Source organism: Heteronotia binoei, chromosome 1, assembly GCF_032191835.1.
Source record: "Heteronotia binoei isolate CCM8104 ecotype False Entrance Well chromosome 1, APGP_CSIRO_Hbin_v1, whole genome shotgun sequence".
NCBI lineage: Eukaryota > Metazoa > Chordata > Lepidosauria > Squamata > Gekkonidae > Heteronotia > Heteronotia binoei.
The window spans coordinates 127,451,694-127,470,441 of NC_083223.1; the positions used below are offsets into that span (position 1 = coordinate 127,451,694).

Consider the following 18,748-nt stretch of genomic DNA (forward strand, 5'->3'; position numbering starts at 1 on the left):
TTACAGAGAAGGAGGCATGATGCAATCCTGACCACTTCATTTACATACCTTTCGGAATGCCCTTGAAATTATTTGGATTTTACCCTGCCTAGCTATGTACAAATTGCATAATTGATTCGTGTGGCATTAATTCAAAATGTTGGGAGGTTTCACTTTAGTGGCATTTTGTTCAAAAGGTTATTTGTCAAAATACTTAAGGCCTGTTGAAGTATTTTAGGACTGTAAAGAAGACTGTGTCTAGTATGTTGCATTTTTCAAATTTGCTGACATAATGTGTGCATCACTTTAACAGAATTGTATTTTAGGACTTTGAATAGCTCAACTGGGATACTGTCATCTCCACTCACTTTGTTGTTAGTAATGCTTTCTAAGGTCTAAGGCTCTGGGTCAGCGATTTCATGGTTGTCAAGGACATTGAGATCCGTCTTGTATAATTCTTCTGTGTATTCTTGCCACCTCTTCCTAATCTCTTCTGCTTCTGTTAGGTCCCTACCGTTTTTGCCCTTTATCATGGCCATCTTTGCACAAAAGGTTCCCTTGATTTCTCCAATTTTCTTGAAGAGATCTCTTGTCCTTCCCATTCTATTATTTTCCTCTGTTGCTTTGCATTGTTCCTTCAGGAAGGCCTCTTTATCTCTCCTTGCTGTTCTCTGGAAATCTGCATTCAGTTGGGTGAATTTTTCCTTTTCACCTTTGCCTTTTGCTTTCCTTCTTTCCTCAGCTATTTGTAAAGCCTCAGCAGACAGCCACTTTGCTTTCTTGCATTTCTTTTTCTTTGGGATGGTGCTGGTTGCTGCCTTCTTTACAATGTCCCGAACCTCCGTCCATAGTTCTTCAGACACTCTGTCTAGCTAGTTCCTTAAACCTATTCTTCACCTCCACTGTATATAAGAGAAATTTCTGAAGGGTTGTGATCAAGGTCAAACCTGAATGACCTAATGACTCCCCCAGTTTTCTTCAGTTTAAGCCTTAATTTTGCGATGAGTAGCTCATGATCTGAGCTGCAGTCAGCTCCAAATCTTATTTTTGCTGACTGTAAGGAAGGTGCTCATATCCTCCTATCCTCGTAATCATTTTAGTTGGCCTTTTCTGCACCTTTTCCAATGCTATATCTTTTTTGAGGTGTGGTGACCAAAACTGTGCACAATATTCCAAATGAAGCCACACCATAGATTTATACAGGGGCATTATAATACGGGCTGATTTGTTTTCAGTCTCTTTCCTAATAATACCCAACATAGTAGTTGCCTTTTTAATTGCAGTTGCACATGGAGTCAACATTATCAGTGAGTTATCTACCACAACTCCCAAGATCTCTCTCCTGGTCAGTTACAGCCAGTTTGGGCCTTATCAAAGTATATTTATAGTTAGGATTTTTGGTTCCAGTGTGCATTACTTTGCACCTGCCCACATTGAACCTCATTTGTTACATTGACATCCATTCACTAGGCCTTGGCAGATCCCCCTAGAGCGCCTCACAGTCCTACCTGGTTCTCACCATCTTGAACAATTTAGTGTCATCTGCAAACCTAGGCACTTCATTGGTGACTCCCAACTCCAAATCATTAATGAACAAGTTAAAAAGTACCAGACCTACTCCGAAGCCCTACAATACTCCGCTGCTTACCACTTTCCACTGTGAAAATTGCCCATTTATACTCACTCTCTGTTTCCTGTTAATTAATCATTTTTTAATCCACAAGAGGACTGCTGCTGTTTGGCATGGTGGCCCCAGGAGCTCTTGTTAACCTCCTCCCACACCTTTTCATGTGCTGAAACTGCCTAAGGGGGCTATTTCTGCACCTGAAAAGGCACTGTGGGCAGGGAACAAGAGTTCCTGTGGCCACTGTGCCACACATGCTATCTGGATTGGGGCCTCAAGCCCATTTTTAGGGAATGACAGTTACTTCTAAAATGGCATTGATAGCCACACTATGACTCTAGAATCTGGGAGGTTCAAATCCCAGTAGGATTGCTGGGTCCCTTCTCCCATCAGGTGTGGAGGATTTGAGAAGGCATTCTGGGGGCGGGTGGGAACCTTGTGTGTTGTCCCCAACATCACTCAGTATTGACGTCGTCATGTCAGGGATACCCTGGTATTTGGGGGAATGTCTACGTGTTTTTTTGTCCTCAGAACCATAGAGATTGCCCAAATACCAGAGCATTCCTGGCCCCCAGTGACATTGTAGCAGTGGAATAACGAGGCCGCACACTTACTGATTGAAATGAGGTTTTACTATTGGCACCAATAGCAGGGTCCAATTTAGCAGCAAGGCTCCCAAAAATACTGAACCCCCCCCCCCACACTTCTCAGACCATCCTTTTTAAGCATAAAGCAAGCTCAGCAAGCAGATCCTCCCCAGTTATCTGATTCAACATTCCTCCATCCCCTCTTCTAGTACTTTTCCATTTCCCCCTTCCCATCTGCCTTATCAGCTTTCAGCAAGGAGCTTCCCCACTAGGCCTTCTTTGTTATCCAATATACATCTGCAACTCACACCCATTGGAGGCTGTCTGCTTCTATCACATTGCATCAGACACCTTTTTGCTTCTAAAGGCAAGAACATATTTTCATTTATTATAATTATAGGGGTATTAATTAATTATTCAGGGGTCCTCCCTCCTTCAACATCACCTGGAAGTGAGATCATCACATCAGGAATGTCACAGTGTGCAGTTCCTTTGGGGGGTGGAGTTTCCCCTGATCAAAGATTTCAAAAGCAGGGGAAGCTCTGCTGGGATCTGGGAGCTTGCAACCCTAGATCTCAACTCTGCCGTAAAGCTTGCTGAGTGTCCTTGGGCCAGTCACGCTCACACTTAGCCTTACCTACCTCACAGAGTTATTGTGAGAGTAAAATAGAGCAAGTGGTAGGATGTATGCTGCTATAGCAGCGCCCGCCTCACGGCCTCACTGGATCTCTATATTTCAGTCTCTTCGGGGTATTTTTACTTGTTTATTTGATGGGACCACAGCAGCTTTGGTTGTTCTTCCCACAAAATATATAGGCTCACGAGAACTTTTAACTTAAACCACAGATTTATTGTAACAAAAAGTCTTAACTGGGGATATGGGAGATATTTACACAGGCTTATACGTTTGTTCTGTTGTTTCAGGCTTTTCGATCACTTTTACTTTCTTGAGTCTTTCACAGTTACACGGTTCACAGTTTCCCTTCAACTCACTCTCCACCTCTAGCCAAGGTCTGGCCTCTTGGGATTGATGTGTCTAGTCTCACCCCTCGACTGGAGTCTCTCCTCTCAGCCCTTCTTGGTGTCTCAGACCCACATCCACTCCCTCAACCTCCTCACTAGATCTTTAGAGTAGTTTCCTGGTGTCTGTGACCATTCCGGTCTTAACTGACTCACACACACACAGCCCTCTTGGCTGGTTTTGTCCAGCTGGCAGTCTCTGGAAGACTTCCCCGTCTCCGTCTCCAGCTTCTTCACAGGATCAGCTGCCCTCTCAGCCCTTCTGGCAGGCTCGAACTGACCCTCTCAGTCTCTGTCAGGTCCCCACTGACAGACTTCTCTGACAGGCCTCCACTCTGTCAGACTCCGACTGACTGAACTCCTGCCTCAGCAGTTTCTCTCACTCAACTACTTTTTTTTCCCCCTCTCTGAGAGCTCCGAGCACTTTGCCCCCACCCTCAGGTCACCTGACGCAGCCCTGTGCGTCTTCAGTTTATGCTTAACCCATTGCTTTCCGTCACATGTCCCTCCCCCTTTTGAGACATTGCGCAAGGCGAAAGGTCTCAGCCTTTTGCTGAGCAATGGGACATGGGCACACTTGCTTGGGTTACACTATATTATAACACCACACTTTTGTTATAACCCCAACTTCAAAATTATATGCATTCTTCATCAGTTATACAGACTAATATTCTTTAACACTACTATACAAACAGACTCTTCAAACTTTACATTCTTCTTGACAGTGCATCAGCAATCACATTTTGCTTCCCAGGGATATGCTGGATGTCAAAGTTGTAATCTTGGAGCTGTAAACTCCACCTTATGAGTTTGCTGTTCGTATCTTTAACCTGGTTCAACCATTTCAGGGGAGAATGATCTGTACACAGTGTAAACTTCCTTCCCCATAGGTATGGTTTCAATTTACCTATTGTCCACACAATCGCTAAACACTCTTTTTCAATTACTGAGAGGTGTTGCTCTCGGTCCAATAACTTTCTACTCAGATACAGAACTGGATGATACAGTCCTTCCTCTCCTTGCTGACTTAATGTTGCACCTACCCCAACATTAGATGCATCGGTAAAGAGGGTAAACTCCTTTGAAAACTCTGGAGTTCTCAACACTGGCTCAGTGGTCAGAACCACTTTCAGATGTTCATACGCTTGTTGACACTCTGCATTCCAGATTACTGGATCAGGGTTCTTCTTCTTGGTGCACTCACATAGCGGTGCTGCTATCGTGCTAAACTCAGGTATAAACCTCCTGTAGTATCCTACTACGCCCAAAAATGCTCGAATTTCCTTCTTGGTTTTGGGTCTGGGCCACTCATGTATGGCTTGCACCTTTCCCCAATCTGCTTTGATCTTACCTCCACCTAGCACATGCCCTAAATACTTAACCTCGGCCATGGCTAGTTGACACTTAGATGCTTTGATGGTGAGACCCGCATCTTTCACTCGTTGTAACACAATGGCCACATGCTGCAAATGTTCCTTCCATGTAGCACTGTAAATAGCAATATCGTCAATATATGCAAGCGCAAATTCTTTCAGTCCTACTAGCATCTTATCAATTACTCTCTGGAATGTGGAGGGAGCATTCCTTAACCCAAATGGTAACACAGTAAACTCAAAGAGTCCCTCTTTGGTGACAAAAGCTGTTTTCTGCTGATCTTTAGGATCCATAGCTACCTGCCAATAACCTTTTGTCAAATCTAAGGTGGTAATAAAATTGGCAGCTCCAATTGTCTCGACCAACTCATCTATGCAAGGCATTGGATACATATCCGGTACTGTGATTTTATTCAACCTCCTGTAGTCCACACAAAACCTCATAGTTTTGTCCGGTTTGGGTACTAGGACTACAGGTGAGGCCCACGGACTTTCTGATGGTATAATTAAACCCAATTTCAACATTTCTTCTACCTCCTGCTGTACATACTTGGCATTCGGGCCGGTCACTCTATATGGTTGGAGTGCTACAGGCCTCGAATCCCCTGTGTCAATCTTGTGACACGCTAAGTTTGTCTTCCCTGGTACATCTGAAAAAATTGTTTTGTACCCTCCCAATATTGTTTGTAACTGGCCTCTCTGTTCCCCATTAAGAGAAGGGGCGAACTGAACCTCATTAATGGTTTCCTCCTGGGATATTTTCCCCCAACCCGACAATTCAGTTCCCTCACTCACTCCCTTCTTTGCAATTAAAACCAAATTACCCCTGTCAAAATAAGGTTTTAGCATGTTTACATGGAACACTTTACATTGTTCCCCATCTTCACTTAGATTCACTACATAGTTCACGTTGGAGATCTTATGGGCGATGGTATAAGGTCCCTCCCAGGCCACATCTAACTTGTTCTTCTTCCTGGGCTTCAAAACCAGTACTCTGTCTCCTGGCTTGAACTCTCTGTCTCTGGCCTTGGAGTCCTCACCTCCTGCAGATGCTGTTGTAGTTCGTGTAGGTAAGAGATGACATCTGTCTCCTGGACGTCCTCGTTCCCGGACCACGCCTCTTTCAGAACATCAAGGGGTCCTCTGGCTTGCCTTCCATACAACAGTTCAAATGGGCTGAACCCGGAACTTTCTTGGGGTACCTCCCTGTACCCGAAGAGCAGGTGTTGCAACCTCTGGTCCCAATCGTTGGGATGCTTGTATGCGTAAGTCTTTAGCATATGGTTCAGGGTGCCATTAAACCTTTCATTGAGTCCATTTGCTTGTGGGTGGTATGCCGTTGTGGTCACATGCCAGATTCCACAAGCTCTTAATAATTCTTGCATCACATTTGACATAAATGTGGTGCCTAAATCAGTCACCATCTCTTTTGGAAAACCCAATCTTGAAAACACATTCAATAGGGCTTCCGCCACTGTCTTTGCCTCAATGTCCTTAAGTGGAACCGCTTCTGGAAACTTGGTGGCATAATCTACGATGGTCAGGATGTACTTGTTTCCCCTTCTGGTCACTCTGGAGATAGGACCAACAATATCTACTCCTATCTTCCCAAAGGCTTCTGTGACTATAAGGACTGGCTGTAATAGACCCTTAGTTTTGTCTAGAGCTTTCCCCACCATTTAGCAGGCCTGACACGATTTACAGAAAGCCCTTATGTCCTTGCCCATATTTGGCCAAAAGAACCGTTCTTGCACTCGGTCCATTGTCTTATTGATGCCAAGGTGAGAGGCCATGGGTGATGCATGAGCCAAATCCAACACTTGCATTCTATACTTTCTTGGCAGGACTAATTGCTTCTTTCTTTCCCATACTATGTTATGTTTTCTTTTTAAGGCCACCCGGTATAGTTTCTGGTCTATCACTTTAAATTGGCATGGGTGTTCAATGGTGATCTCAGTATCACTCACCCCAGTTCTCTGCCATAGTTCCTTCAGGCTGTCATCTTGTTGCTGCTCTCTGAGGAATTCTGCAGCAGGGATGGTCTGCAACATTGTTTCCTCTTCTTCTGCTGGTTGCTGTACACACACCTCAGGTGCTGCCTCTGGCCTGCTTCTTGTAACAATGTTGACAGGATTAGCTTGCTGTCTCTTTAACTCAGAGGCTAAATCATTGCCCAATAAAAGCGATGTTCCTATGTCACTCAGGACTCCCACAATCCAATCACCTTGGAACTCTCTATACTTGATAGGAACTTCTGCCAGGGCCACTTCAAATGTAGGTCCTTTAATGCCTTTTATGGTGTAAGATTTCCCAGGCAAATACTGATGACTTTTTACTAATTCTGGCTGTACTAGGGAAACCTGCGCCCCTGTGTCCCTATAAGCCTTGACTTCCTCGTCATTTACTGTCACAGTCTCAGTATATTCCTCACTCAAGCTTTCCTGTACCTTCCACACTTTCAGAACACTAGTGAGTCTTTCTGGTGGTGTGTTCTCTGGAAGTGAGGGGTTTGTTTCCACTTCTTTCTGTTGACCTTGCACCATTTTAACTGTCTTAGTTGGTGGGGTCTTTTTTCCTTTTTCTGGGCAAGTTCTGGCATAGTGCCCTATTGCCCCACATTGGAAACAAGCAGCCTGAGTCTTCCTGTATGGAGGTGGACTGTACCGCTTTGCAGGGTTGTTGTTACCCGCCCCAGACTTCTCTGGAGAGTTCCAGACTCGGGGTTTTTTAGTTGGAGCAGTCCACATTGATCTCCCTAGATCTGATTCAATCTCATCTAGAATCACAGCTGCTTCTTCTACTGTTTTCAATTTCTTGTCTCTCAGAACCCACCTATACTGAGAGGGGACTTGGTTATAAAACTGTTCCAAGCCCACTAAGTTTTTCAGGTCCTCTAAAGTGGAAACTTTACTCCCTTCCACCCATCTGTTCAGGGCTCTGTCTAACCGACAACCTAGTTGAGAGTATGTTTCCCCAGGCTTTCTTCTGATTTCTCTAAATTTTTTCCTGCTTTGCTCTGCTGTTAAGCCAAAGCGGACTCTGACCCTTTCCTTGTACAATTGATAGTCAGAAGTTTCCTCATCCCTCAGTTCAGAGTAGATTTCACTCAACTCTCCACAGATCTGAGGTCTCAAATAAATCATTCTGTCCTCATCAGCAACTCTTAAATCTTTACATGTTCTTTCAAAATTAAACAAAAAAGCTTCTACATCATCCCCTTTTTGGTACTTGGGGAATTTCTTTTGTTCTACTGTGAGTCGCCTCTTATTTCTAGTATCACGTTGAAACTCAGGCCTTCCCTGAATCTCCTGGAGTTTCAAACTGTACATTTTTTCCTCATGTTCTCTCTCTCTTTGTTCTCTCTCTGATTCCAGCCTTGCCATTTCCATTCCTTTTTCTCTTTCTCTATTTTCTCTTTCTGATTCCAGCTTAGCCATCTGCAATTCTTTCTCTCTTTCTGCTTCTCTTTCCCTTTGTTCTCTCTCTGATTGAATTTTGGCCATCTGAATTTCTTTTTCTGCCTCTATTCTGGCCAATTCCAACTGTATTTTCATAGCCTCTATGCTCTGACTAGGATTCTCCTCAGGAATCTCTTTTTGTGTCTGCCCATCCCCCGTGGCTGTGGTAGTTCTCTTAGGAGGAGCCATTTCTGACAGGAATTTTTCACAAATCTGTCTTAATTCCCTTACTGCAGTGTCCCTCTACTTTCTGTGTCTCTTAGTGACACTTATTTTGGGGTTTTTCTTCGAAATCCCGACGCTGGCAACCAATTATAGCAGCGCCCGCCTCACGGCCTCACTGGATCTCTATATTTCAGTCTCTTCGGGGTATTTTTACTTGTTTATTTGATGGGACCACAGCAGCTTTGGTTGTTCTTCCCACAAAATATATAGGCTCACGAGAACTTTAACTTAAACCACAGATTTATTGTAACAAAAAGTCTTAACTGGGGATATGGGAGATATTTACACAGGCTTATACGTTTGTTCTGTTGTTTCAGGCTTTTCAATCACTTTTACTTTCTTGAGTCTTTCACAGTTACACGGTTCACAGTTTCCCTTCAACTCACTCTCCACCTCTAGCCAAGGTCTGGCCTCTTGGGATTGATGTGTCTAGTCTCACCCCTCGACTGGAGTCTCTCCTCTCAGCCCTTCTTGGTGTCTCAGACCCACATCCACTCCCTCAACCTCCTCACTAGATCTTTAGAGTAGTTTCCCGGTGTCTGTGACCATTCCGGTCTTAACTGACTCACACACACACAGCCCTCTTGGCTGGTTTTGTCCAGCTGGCAGTCTCTGGAAGACTTCCCCGTCTCCGTCTCCAGCTTCTTCACAGGATCAGCTGCCCTCTCAGCCCTTCTGGCAGGCTCGAACTGACCCTCTCAGTCTCTGTCAGGTCCCCACTGACAGACTTCTCTGACAGGCCTCCACTCTGTCAGACTCCGACTGACTGAACTCCTGCCTCAGCAGTTTCTCTCACTCAACTACTTTTTTTTCCCCTCCCTGAGAGCTCCGAGCACTTTGCCCCCACCCTCAGGTCACCTGACGCAGCCCTGTGCGTCTTCAGTTTATGCTTAACCCATTGCTTTCCGTCACAGCTGCCTTGAGCTTCTTGAGGTAGGGCAAGATAAATGCACCAAATAAATAAAAAAATAGGCAGTAAATAAGCCTGCATTCTGAAAGAAAAATATTACAACCATTTTTCCTACCTCTGTTCAGCTGCTTGTTACTGAAATGGAAAAGACGGAGCTGTCTCTAAAAGAAATGAAAGAGATAGAGTCCAGTTTAAGAAGCCAACCTGTAAATGCCTTGGTGAAGTCTAAGCTGACAGATATTCAAGCTCTGTGGGAAAAATTGAGCAAACAGGTTAGTAACTGATAGTTTTGGGGGTTTTTTTGTTTTGTTTTATGCGTTATCTAGATTGTTAGTTGGCATTCATAATAGTAGATATATTGTGTACATTACATGGATAAACTTTAGTTGTGATACAGCACCCTTGTGTAACAGGACCCTTGGACTTCTACAATAATCTTGCAATAAGGCAAAAAAAAAATCCACTTGAATATAATAAGCCATTTAAAACCATTTAATAGTAAACCCATAAAACTGATGGGCCCTACTGATACAGCATTGTAGCTAGAATTGTATACTTTTGTTGAGTGGGCTTCAGGTTGTTTCTAATCTCAGTCTTGAACTTGCAAGCTGGATTTATGTGACTCACTGCTTTTCCACCTCAGTCTGCATCTTCACTGCTGGTGATGGGGAATTCTGACTAATGTGCTTCAGACATTTTACAGTGTAAATACTACATAGTAATATAAGTACAATGCATATAAGAGAAATTTCTGAAGTCCTGAAGTATTGTATAGATAATAGCATATATCATTTCAATGTAGCTTCATTAGAAGGATAAAGTTTTAAATGTTAGGTAGCATGCTTGTAAATTCTCTTTTACTCCATTACCTTCTTAATCTACATTGCCAGTTAAACACCTGAAGACCAGATATTCACATATATTATTTTTGTTTATAATGTCCATGTAGACATATCCTCTACCAAGTGTGTAAGTGGACTTCTTTTTTTTGGCATTTTCTAAACAACCAGTTTCCTTCCCAACCCCTGTTAGCTTTTAGGTTTTCTGTATAAGTGCAGAAGGTAAAATGAATACCTGACTAGCTAATCTTCAACAGAAAATTTGTTTGTTGAAGAGGAACTGATTTGATTTGCCTTTTCATACAATCCTAGCCAAGTTTGTATCATGCCTTTATAGGCTGAAACTAACTTTTACTCATGATTTTTTTCTTTTCATTCATTCCCTTAAATGTTGTTCTTCAAAATTCAGGTCTTTCAGCCAGTGGCTTCTCCAGATTAAGTGAAATATCCTATCAGTGTTTGTTATGGCTATGTTGATCTTTGTAAACAGAAGTTCTCTCTCCCCCGCCCCCCGGAATAAGAATCAATGCTCTCATCACCATACAGTGGGATGGTTGTTTTTCACACTGTGATGATTTGCAATAATGAATTTGTTTGTACTTGAACCTACAATATGCATCTTTATATAGCTAGAATAGCTTTCAAGTACATCTGCCTCAACCAGTAGATATAAGATCTTGGTTTACATTTGTTGAAAAATGGTCAGACCAGAACCAGTGGGTTGAAATTGAACCAGAACCAGTGAATTGGAAAGGTTTCGGCTAAATATTAGGAAAAACTTCCTGACAGTTAGAGTGGTTCATCAGTGGAACAGCCTTCCTTGGGAGGTGGTGGGATCTACTTCTTTGGAGGATGAACATCTGAAAGCAATGCTAATCCTGTGAATTTAGAGGGAAGTATTTGTGAATTTCTTACATTGTGCAAGAGGTTGAACTAAATGTCCCTGGAGGTTTCTTCTGACTCTGTGATTCTATCACTTTCTACTGTTTGATAAGTCCATCCATGTTTTAAGAAGAAAATGCTATCTGAAAACTAAGCTGTTTAAAATTTCAATGCTCTGATGTTTTATATTTCCCTTCACATATCTTTCTTAAGGCCTACTTGAATGATGCAAATAACTTTTAATAATAACATCCTCTGGGCTGTTTTCTGTTGACTTGCTAGATCATTAATCAGAAAAATCAGTTATCTGAGAGTCAGGAAAAAGCTGTAAACCTAAAGAAAGATTTGGCAGAGATGCAAGAATGGATGACTCAAGCTGAAGAGGATTATTTAGAGAGAGATTTTGAATACAAGACTCCAGATGAGCTGGAAAATGCAGTGGAGGAAATGAAGGTAAGAAATAATAGGAAAGCTTGACTGTATTAAAGTTTTCTAAGTCACTAAGCTTGAGTTTATACTATTCATTATTAATTAAAACATAGCTTTTTGTTAAGTAGTTGTAGGTTTCTAGAACATACTTTTAAAACATTTGCTTAACATATATTAAAAAATTATTCCATGTTTGGAAACAAAGTAGGTATGAGAGGAAGAAATTGACAGGTTTTTAAGAAAATGCTCTTCTCCAAAGTTTTGTAGGTAGACAAGCAAGCATTTACATGGAGCCATGTCTAAACTTTTGGTATTAGGAAGAAATAGAATTGAATTATAAAGTGCTATAATCACATTTGGGAGCAGGACTGCAAGCATATATGCTGAGGATACCACTTGCCTATCTTGGTTTGTTGGTTCCGCCTACGGCATGGTGTTTAGGGGAAGCTTGCCTAAGTAGAGTTATATACCTAATTCAGCATTATGATACATTCATTCATTCATTCTGATAATTCAGCATTATGAGAGAACTGGAGATGAAGCTTGGGCTGTAAGAGCTCAAGCTTACAGTAAGACTTAATGCATTTTTCGTCTAATCTGATTTATAACATTATGAATATAAAAACATTAGCTGTTTATTTTTTGTCACTATACTTCAGTATCTTTCAGTACATATTAATTGACACTTTCAAAGAGAAACCACAGATTGTCCATGTATCCTGGTGTGGCCAGTTTTAGATGACTTTGGCTGCTTCTATATGTGAGAACAGTACCCCCTTGCAATTTAATGGGAGCTTCCAAACAGAGTGGCTTGTGGGCCTCTTGGGAGCTCAATTAAGCTGGATCAGAGGAGGAACTGTTAGTGGATGTGGGTGGAGCATAAGTGTCTAGTATGAGTACAGTATGAGAACTGCTGTCCTTGCCTGGAGAGACTTGGGTTCAAAATTCAAATGGCAGTAAACTTTATGTGATGGTCTTAAGCCTATAGTTGCTCAGGGTAATTTGGGGCGGTTATGTGAATAAAATATGATAATCACACTGTGCATTCCTGAGCTGCTTGGAGGAAGGTTAAAGAAACAAATGTAAAAAGGGAAAGGAGAAAGCTTGATCAAAGTTGCAAGTTTTGTGAAATCTGATGAGATAATTACGAATGGTTTAGGTGGCTGCTGTCCCCCCCCCCCCTTCCAGCACCTAGCATGTTCTTTGCTCAGCATTTTTTTGTTCTTTCTTAGCATTAAAAAAATCACAACCAGAGATACAAATGTCTGAGGAATATAATTGAACTCTAGTGAAATTTTATAAAACCTGTGAGCTGCCATGATGGGCCGCTTGTATTATAATAAAATTGGAAATAATAATTTGTGTTTTATCCGAGTAATTTAATTAGTAGTGGAGGCTTATTTTCTGTGTGAGAGCCATGACTTTGAATGAGGATGAGCTTGGTCAGCATTTGCTTTCTTTGATCAGAGAGCAAAAGAGGATGTGCTGCAGAAAGAAGTGCGGGTGAAGATTCTGAAAGACAACATCAAGATGCTAGCTGCTAAACTGCCATCTGGTGGTCAAGACTTAACAAGTGAACTTAATCTTGTGTTGGAGAATTACCAACTCCTCTGCAATAGGATTCGAGGGAAATGTCACACATTGGAGGTATGCCCATAGAGTGCCCTTTCATATACCCCATAACCTACCATGAACCTGCGTAAAAGGCTCTTTCCCCGTAAACAAACTTGATACCTGTTTCTGTGTTGTGCTTTTTCTTTAGAATGTGAATTAAAATTACCTTGTATAATGCCCATGTTTTGAAATACCCAGGTTCTAAAGGATTATTCCCAGGTTTATTGGGAGCATACAACATTGTATACAACATACAACAAAATGAGCACAGAGTAAAGAAAATGGCACAGATAAGAGAGTATAATAATGCAGAGGTGGTTGGATTTTCTAATACTGGACTGTTGTTGCCTGCAATGATTTCAGTTATTGATGAACAGCAGTATTAACTACACTGAATTTTTAAAATGTATTAAGGTCCCTCCCACACTCTTTATCCTCAGGAAGTATGGTCATGCTGGATTGAGTTACTTCACTATCTGGACTTAGAAACTACATGGCTGAATACTGTGGAAGATAGGATGAAAAGCACCGAAAACTTGCCAGATAAAGCAGATGCTGTCAATGAGGCCTTAGAGGTACTGTGTGGACAATGTATAAAGTTAATCTGTGCCCAGGGAAAAGATAGCAAATCTATATGGACTAATTTTAAAAGATCAAATTCTCCATCACAATCTTCAGAGAGAACATGACAGTAATGAATAAATGACTTATCGTAGCCTTTATAATGATTAACAGCTTTTCTGTAGGACTGAGTCAAATATTTAGCATGAACATTTAAGTGAAAACGTTTACTCATTCTGCTCCTGTTTGTTCATATTGAAATTCTTTTCTTTGGGCTAGCTTTATTTCTCCTCAGTGACATCAATAGATAGCAAAATTATTGGCTGTTAGCAGCTTCATAGCATATAGCAATTTAAAGGCATGATTTAAAAAAAATGTGCCAGTGCAGCACTCTCTGTTTGAGACTGCTGTCACAACTCAAAGAGACATAGTTGTTGCTGGTGGTCCCTGAAAGATACTAGGGTTGGTAGAGATTTGAGAATGGTATGCTGGGAACTGACATTGCCTAAACAGGGAATGCACTCAAATGTTTTGTTCCCTTTAAGACCTCTCACCTCCCACTAATAAGTGCAGGAATGGGAGTTGCTACTGAGGGTACAAATGTATTTTTTAACAAAACATGCCCTCCCAAATTGTTTACATTTTGATATTTAGGGTATTCCCACATTTTAAAAATCAATTCTGATCCCATACTGCTGTGATTTAACCCCTGATTTCTTCATGCATTTTTGTGTCTTTAGTTTTCACTTCTTGCTTTCCACCCAGATCTTTTCAGGTCTTTTGAGACTGCTTTTACCCAGATGTTTTTTCTGGAAGCCAATTTCGAGTCAACTTTTTATAGCATATAATGTTTCTATTGGTTGTTTTTGTCTTGCCCACTCTCATCCACATGCAGCTCACTTTTCAATGACTGGACTGTCATCATTGTTAAAGCATGCCCTCACCACCACCCCCAAGACAGTGATTTCACCTTTTTTTTTTAAAAAAGGCTCTAAAATATTGATACAATTCTGTAGTGTTAAATGATAGTTTAAGCAGGTTCTCTGAATTCCCAGCTTTCATTTTTTTTGCAACATATAAGGCTCTAGCCTTTTGCTTCTCAGAGATATGCCTTTTTCTGTAAATCTCCATGAAGGAAAGAGACAGAGACTTAAACTTACAACATTACAGCATTATATTGATATTTTTTTAAAAATTGGGTAGGTGGGTGTTGTGACACCACTGATAACAACGTGATGATGACAGCACCCTCCCTTGACAATCCTCATTATTTAAGCCACATGTGGTAAACAATAAATGGTCTCCGCAACTGTAAAAATGCATGGGGAGGATAGATATGTCTAACAGCCCTGTCCAAATTGATTCCAGTGCTTGTGGATCGACTCCCAAAAAAATCAGGAATAACACCAGCATGTGAAGAAGGTCCCTGTTTTGTTTTATTGATAGAGATATATTTTGTGTTATCCCTTATAGACATAGTTTAATTGGCAGTTACAATAACTGCTGAATGTGGTAAGGTCTGCTGATGGACATGCTGTGCATTCTTCTAAAATGCTGGGATGACATGTCAGTCCCAGTACATTATGAGAGCTTGACTATCGGCACCCAAATTTTGATTTAACTTTCTTCTCATTAGTCACTGGAGTCTGTCCTGCGCCATCCAGCTGATAATCGGACTCAGATTCGGGAACTTGGCCAAACATTGATTGATGGAGGAATTCTTGATGAAATCATCAGTGAAAAATTGGAAGCTTTCAATGCGCGTTATGAAGAACTAAGCCATTTGGTAAGAATTAGTATACATAATTAGGAGGAATCATTTGTTTTCAATACCTTTGGGTAGGTTTGAACTATCTGTAACTAGCTGACAGAAATCATTAGTACACAATAGATTTATTTGGGACTGCTTTTGACTGATTTAGTTTTTATTTATTGGTAGTCCTAGTAGTTGTTTTTAAATTGTGATTTTATGGGGTTTTATAATTGTTTTATTTTTATTGTGCTTTTTATAATATATATATTTTAATGTCTATTGTAAGTTGCCTTGAGTTTCACAAAGGGGAAAGGAGAGGCTAATAATTTTTTAAATAAATAAATACTGGATTTGCATTTCTTGACACCCAAGAAGCCAAACACTATGCACTGGCCTTCTATGCAGTATTTTTGTGTCCCTTGCAGACTATCATAGGTAAAACAATTAATGATAAGATTTTAAGTTTCTTCCTATCTATCTATATCTATATATCTGTTCCTTTCCTACAGATTATATAAACAGATTGGTAATTAGGACACAGTTGGGGTAAATAGGAGTGCTTCCTAGGTTATAGATTAAGCTGTGGCTGGTGATTCTAAATAACTTCAGCGACTGGTAAGATTCTACTAGAAGGGCACAGATGTCTCAGTTAACAGTAGGATCATTACATTTGCCTTTCCTTGTAGTCCAATCAAATCAGTTTTATAAATCATAACTTTTCATTTTAACTACTGCCATTTTAACTGACTTTTCATCCTAACTAATGCCAGCAGAAGGAATGAGAATCTTTCCATGTTCCTGCAGTCCCATCTAAACCCTTGGAAAGTAAATTCTTGGATCATGATTTTTTCATGCACATATAGCCATTCAGATTAGGTGGGTACAATGGAAAAGGGGCAGTCATACAAAACATAACTGGCAGAAGAAGAGGAGGAAGCTTTCACTTCCAGACAGCAGATCTCATAATTTGGTGGTGGAAAGTGCTTTCAAATCTCAGCCAGTTTATGGTTACCTTGAAGGGTTTTCATTGCAAGAGACAAACAGAGGTGGTTTGCCGTTGCCTGCCTTTGTCTCTTATCCAAATTCTAACCAGGTTTCTCCCCACTTAGCTTCCAAGATATGATGAGATCAGGCTAGCCTGGGTCATGCAGATCAGGGCTCTCCTAACTTACATTGCTGATAATCCATGCAGGTCCTGTGACCTGGGAATCTATTTTCCTGTGGTCAGAAAGGAGAACAGCAACAATCCTTGCTTCCACGTCAGTAACTAGGATCCAGCCCTTTATGCTGGGATGTGTAATTTAGAATTTGCAATCATGTCTATGAATTTTGTTCAAGGCTTTGTAAACCTCATAACTAAACATAATCATTCCATAAGGGAGGGACTTTGCTATTGTGTTACAATACAAGCCTGTGTTGTTAGAGCCAGAATGCCTGATCTTTTGTGAGAATGACTCTTAACATCTGCAGCACTTTGTTTCCTTTGGATGTTGTTCTGCTTTACACCATTTGTTATGAGAACAGGTTGTGAATTATTAAAGTAGTTTTAAAAAGTGCCTATCCTTTATTTTGGGGTAAGTACTATTCACTGACCTTTTGAATTTGAGTGTGTAAGTAGTATTTAACAGAAAATCTTACTTAAGGTCAGAAAGCTGTTGTCCATTTTGGCCTTTTTGTTCTGTGATTTAGAACAGGGGTGGCCAATGGTAATTTTCCAGATGTTTTTTGTCTACAACTCCCATCAGCCCCAGCCATTGGCCATGCTGACTGGGGCTGATGGGAGTTGTAGACAAAAAACATCTGGCCACCCCTGATTTAGAAGAATGATGTAACACTTCCTTGTAAGTTTCATGCTCTAGCTGTTCTCGATCTATCCACCTGTGTGCTGTTCTTTTATATGTTGTTATCCAGATCAGTCCCTATGTCAGGCCTATTGTTTGTATCCCTTGCACATGAAAAACTAAAACCTGAATTTTGGGACAGAAGAGGATTTTTTTAGTCTGTGGTGTATGTACCTGGTTCCCATTTTTAATTCCTGGGAAATGAAGAATGGAAGGTGGAGAGAGAGAGATATTTAACCAGAGGATAACTGTATTGCCCTGTGGTGGTACTGCATAAAGTAGGCAATCAGAATGGAAACAATACAATAAGCAAATCAACAATACAGCAGTCATTTATATGTGACAATACAATAAGATCTGTGTTACGTTAAACTTAAAGTTTACTTGTATCCAAGCTGTGTCTTTCCCATGTGGCCAGTCCAGGAGAAAACAAAAAAACCTAAAGAGAGGAGGAGTTGCCAGAAAGGGACCAAAAGATAATGGTAAGATAAACAAGGATGGATTTTTGAATGAAAAAGGAAAGGAGTCCCTAGCTAAGTGAAGATGCTGTGGAGAAGGCTGATTGGCTTTAAAGGCTAACCAGCAAGATCAGAAGAGGAAGGAGGTAAGAGAAGGAAACAGATAGGAAAATATAGAAGATGATTTTCAGGAAGGGAAGCAGAATGGGAGAAGGAGAAAAGCATACTCCACCTGCCTTGAGGAAGGTGTTAGTCCTGCAATAGAGGAAAGGCTGGGAAAAGAACTAAGAATGGAGAGCTTGCTGTGCCCTTATTAAATGGGCTCCAATGGGAAATCTTGCTGTTGGCCAAATTTGGTGCAGAATTAGGAACTGCAATGGCATCGGGCCTAAAGTGCAGGCTCTGGCTGCCTGTTGGTAAAATTTTGGTTGCTGCTTTCAGATTCCTGTTTATGAATCTTGAATGTTTTAAAAAATAACATAACAAAAAAAAGAGAGAGAGAGATGAAAAATGTGCAGCTATAGTCATGGGGAGGAGATTGGATAGAAGGTATGGCAACAGGAGACAGAATGATAATCTAGGCAGGATAGTTGGGTTACTTGAATGGCAGACTTGCTTAATGACTGTTAACACAAGAGTTTGAGGTGATGGGCTTTCCAGGGAACTCTGCATTATATGGGAGATGCTGAGAACTTTGGTTATGGTCCTGCAAACCTGGAGTTGGAGGACTGCTGCTGGGTCAGGCAAAGGAACCTTGGGAAATGTTCTCCTGGAGCATTCAAACAACCAGGCCACTTTCTCTTGAGAGCACTTTAGGGGAAATCCTAGCTTAATTGAAAGACCCTGTTATAATAGTAAACTTGGATGGATTTCCCCTGCAATTTTGGCATCTGAAATAATGTAAGGTGGGGCCACAAGGACACTCTGGAGGCAACAGTATTTGGAAGAGAGATAACAATGGGATGAGGTGATAAGGTATACATCTTTGTTAGGAGACTCTAATGCACACATGTTGGGTGGCTATTGAAGCCCCTCCCCCATCAGCAAGCTTGCAGAAGGCATTTGTTTATTTAAATCACTTTTCCAAGCAAAGCCAGCCAGAAGCTTGGCAAATGTATTTAAAGATAAAGTTGATTTCTTTCCACCCCTCCCTCCCTCCTTTCCTTCCTCTGATGTTCATGTCTTGTGGCACTCA

General features: G+C 41.1%; 1 protein-coding gene across 1 annotated transcript in view; it reads left to right on the top strand.

The window, feature by feature from the left end:
• The window catches only part of UTRN (utrophin), a 640,548-nt gene that overhangs the window by 176,080 nt on the left and 445,720 nt on the right, over positions 1–18,748 (top strand). Inside the window, exons 25-29 of the mRNA XM_060240558.1 lie at positions 9,302–9,448; positions 11,180–11,350; positions 12,794–12,973; positions 13,381–13,515; positions 15,138–15,287. Coding sequence (XP_060096541.1) covers positions 9,302–9,448; positions 11,180–11,350; positions 12,794–12,973; positions 13,381–13,515; positions 15,138–15,287 — 783 coding nt within the window. The remainder of the gene's footprint in view (positions 1–9,301; positions 9,449–11,179; positions 11,351–12,793; positions 12,974–13,380; positions 13,516–15,137; positions 15,288–18,748) is intronic.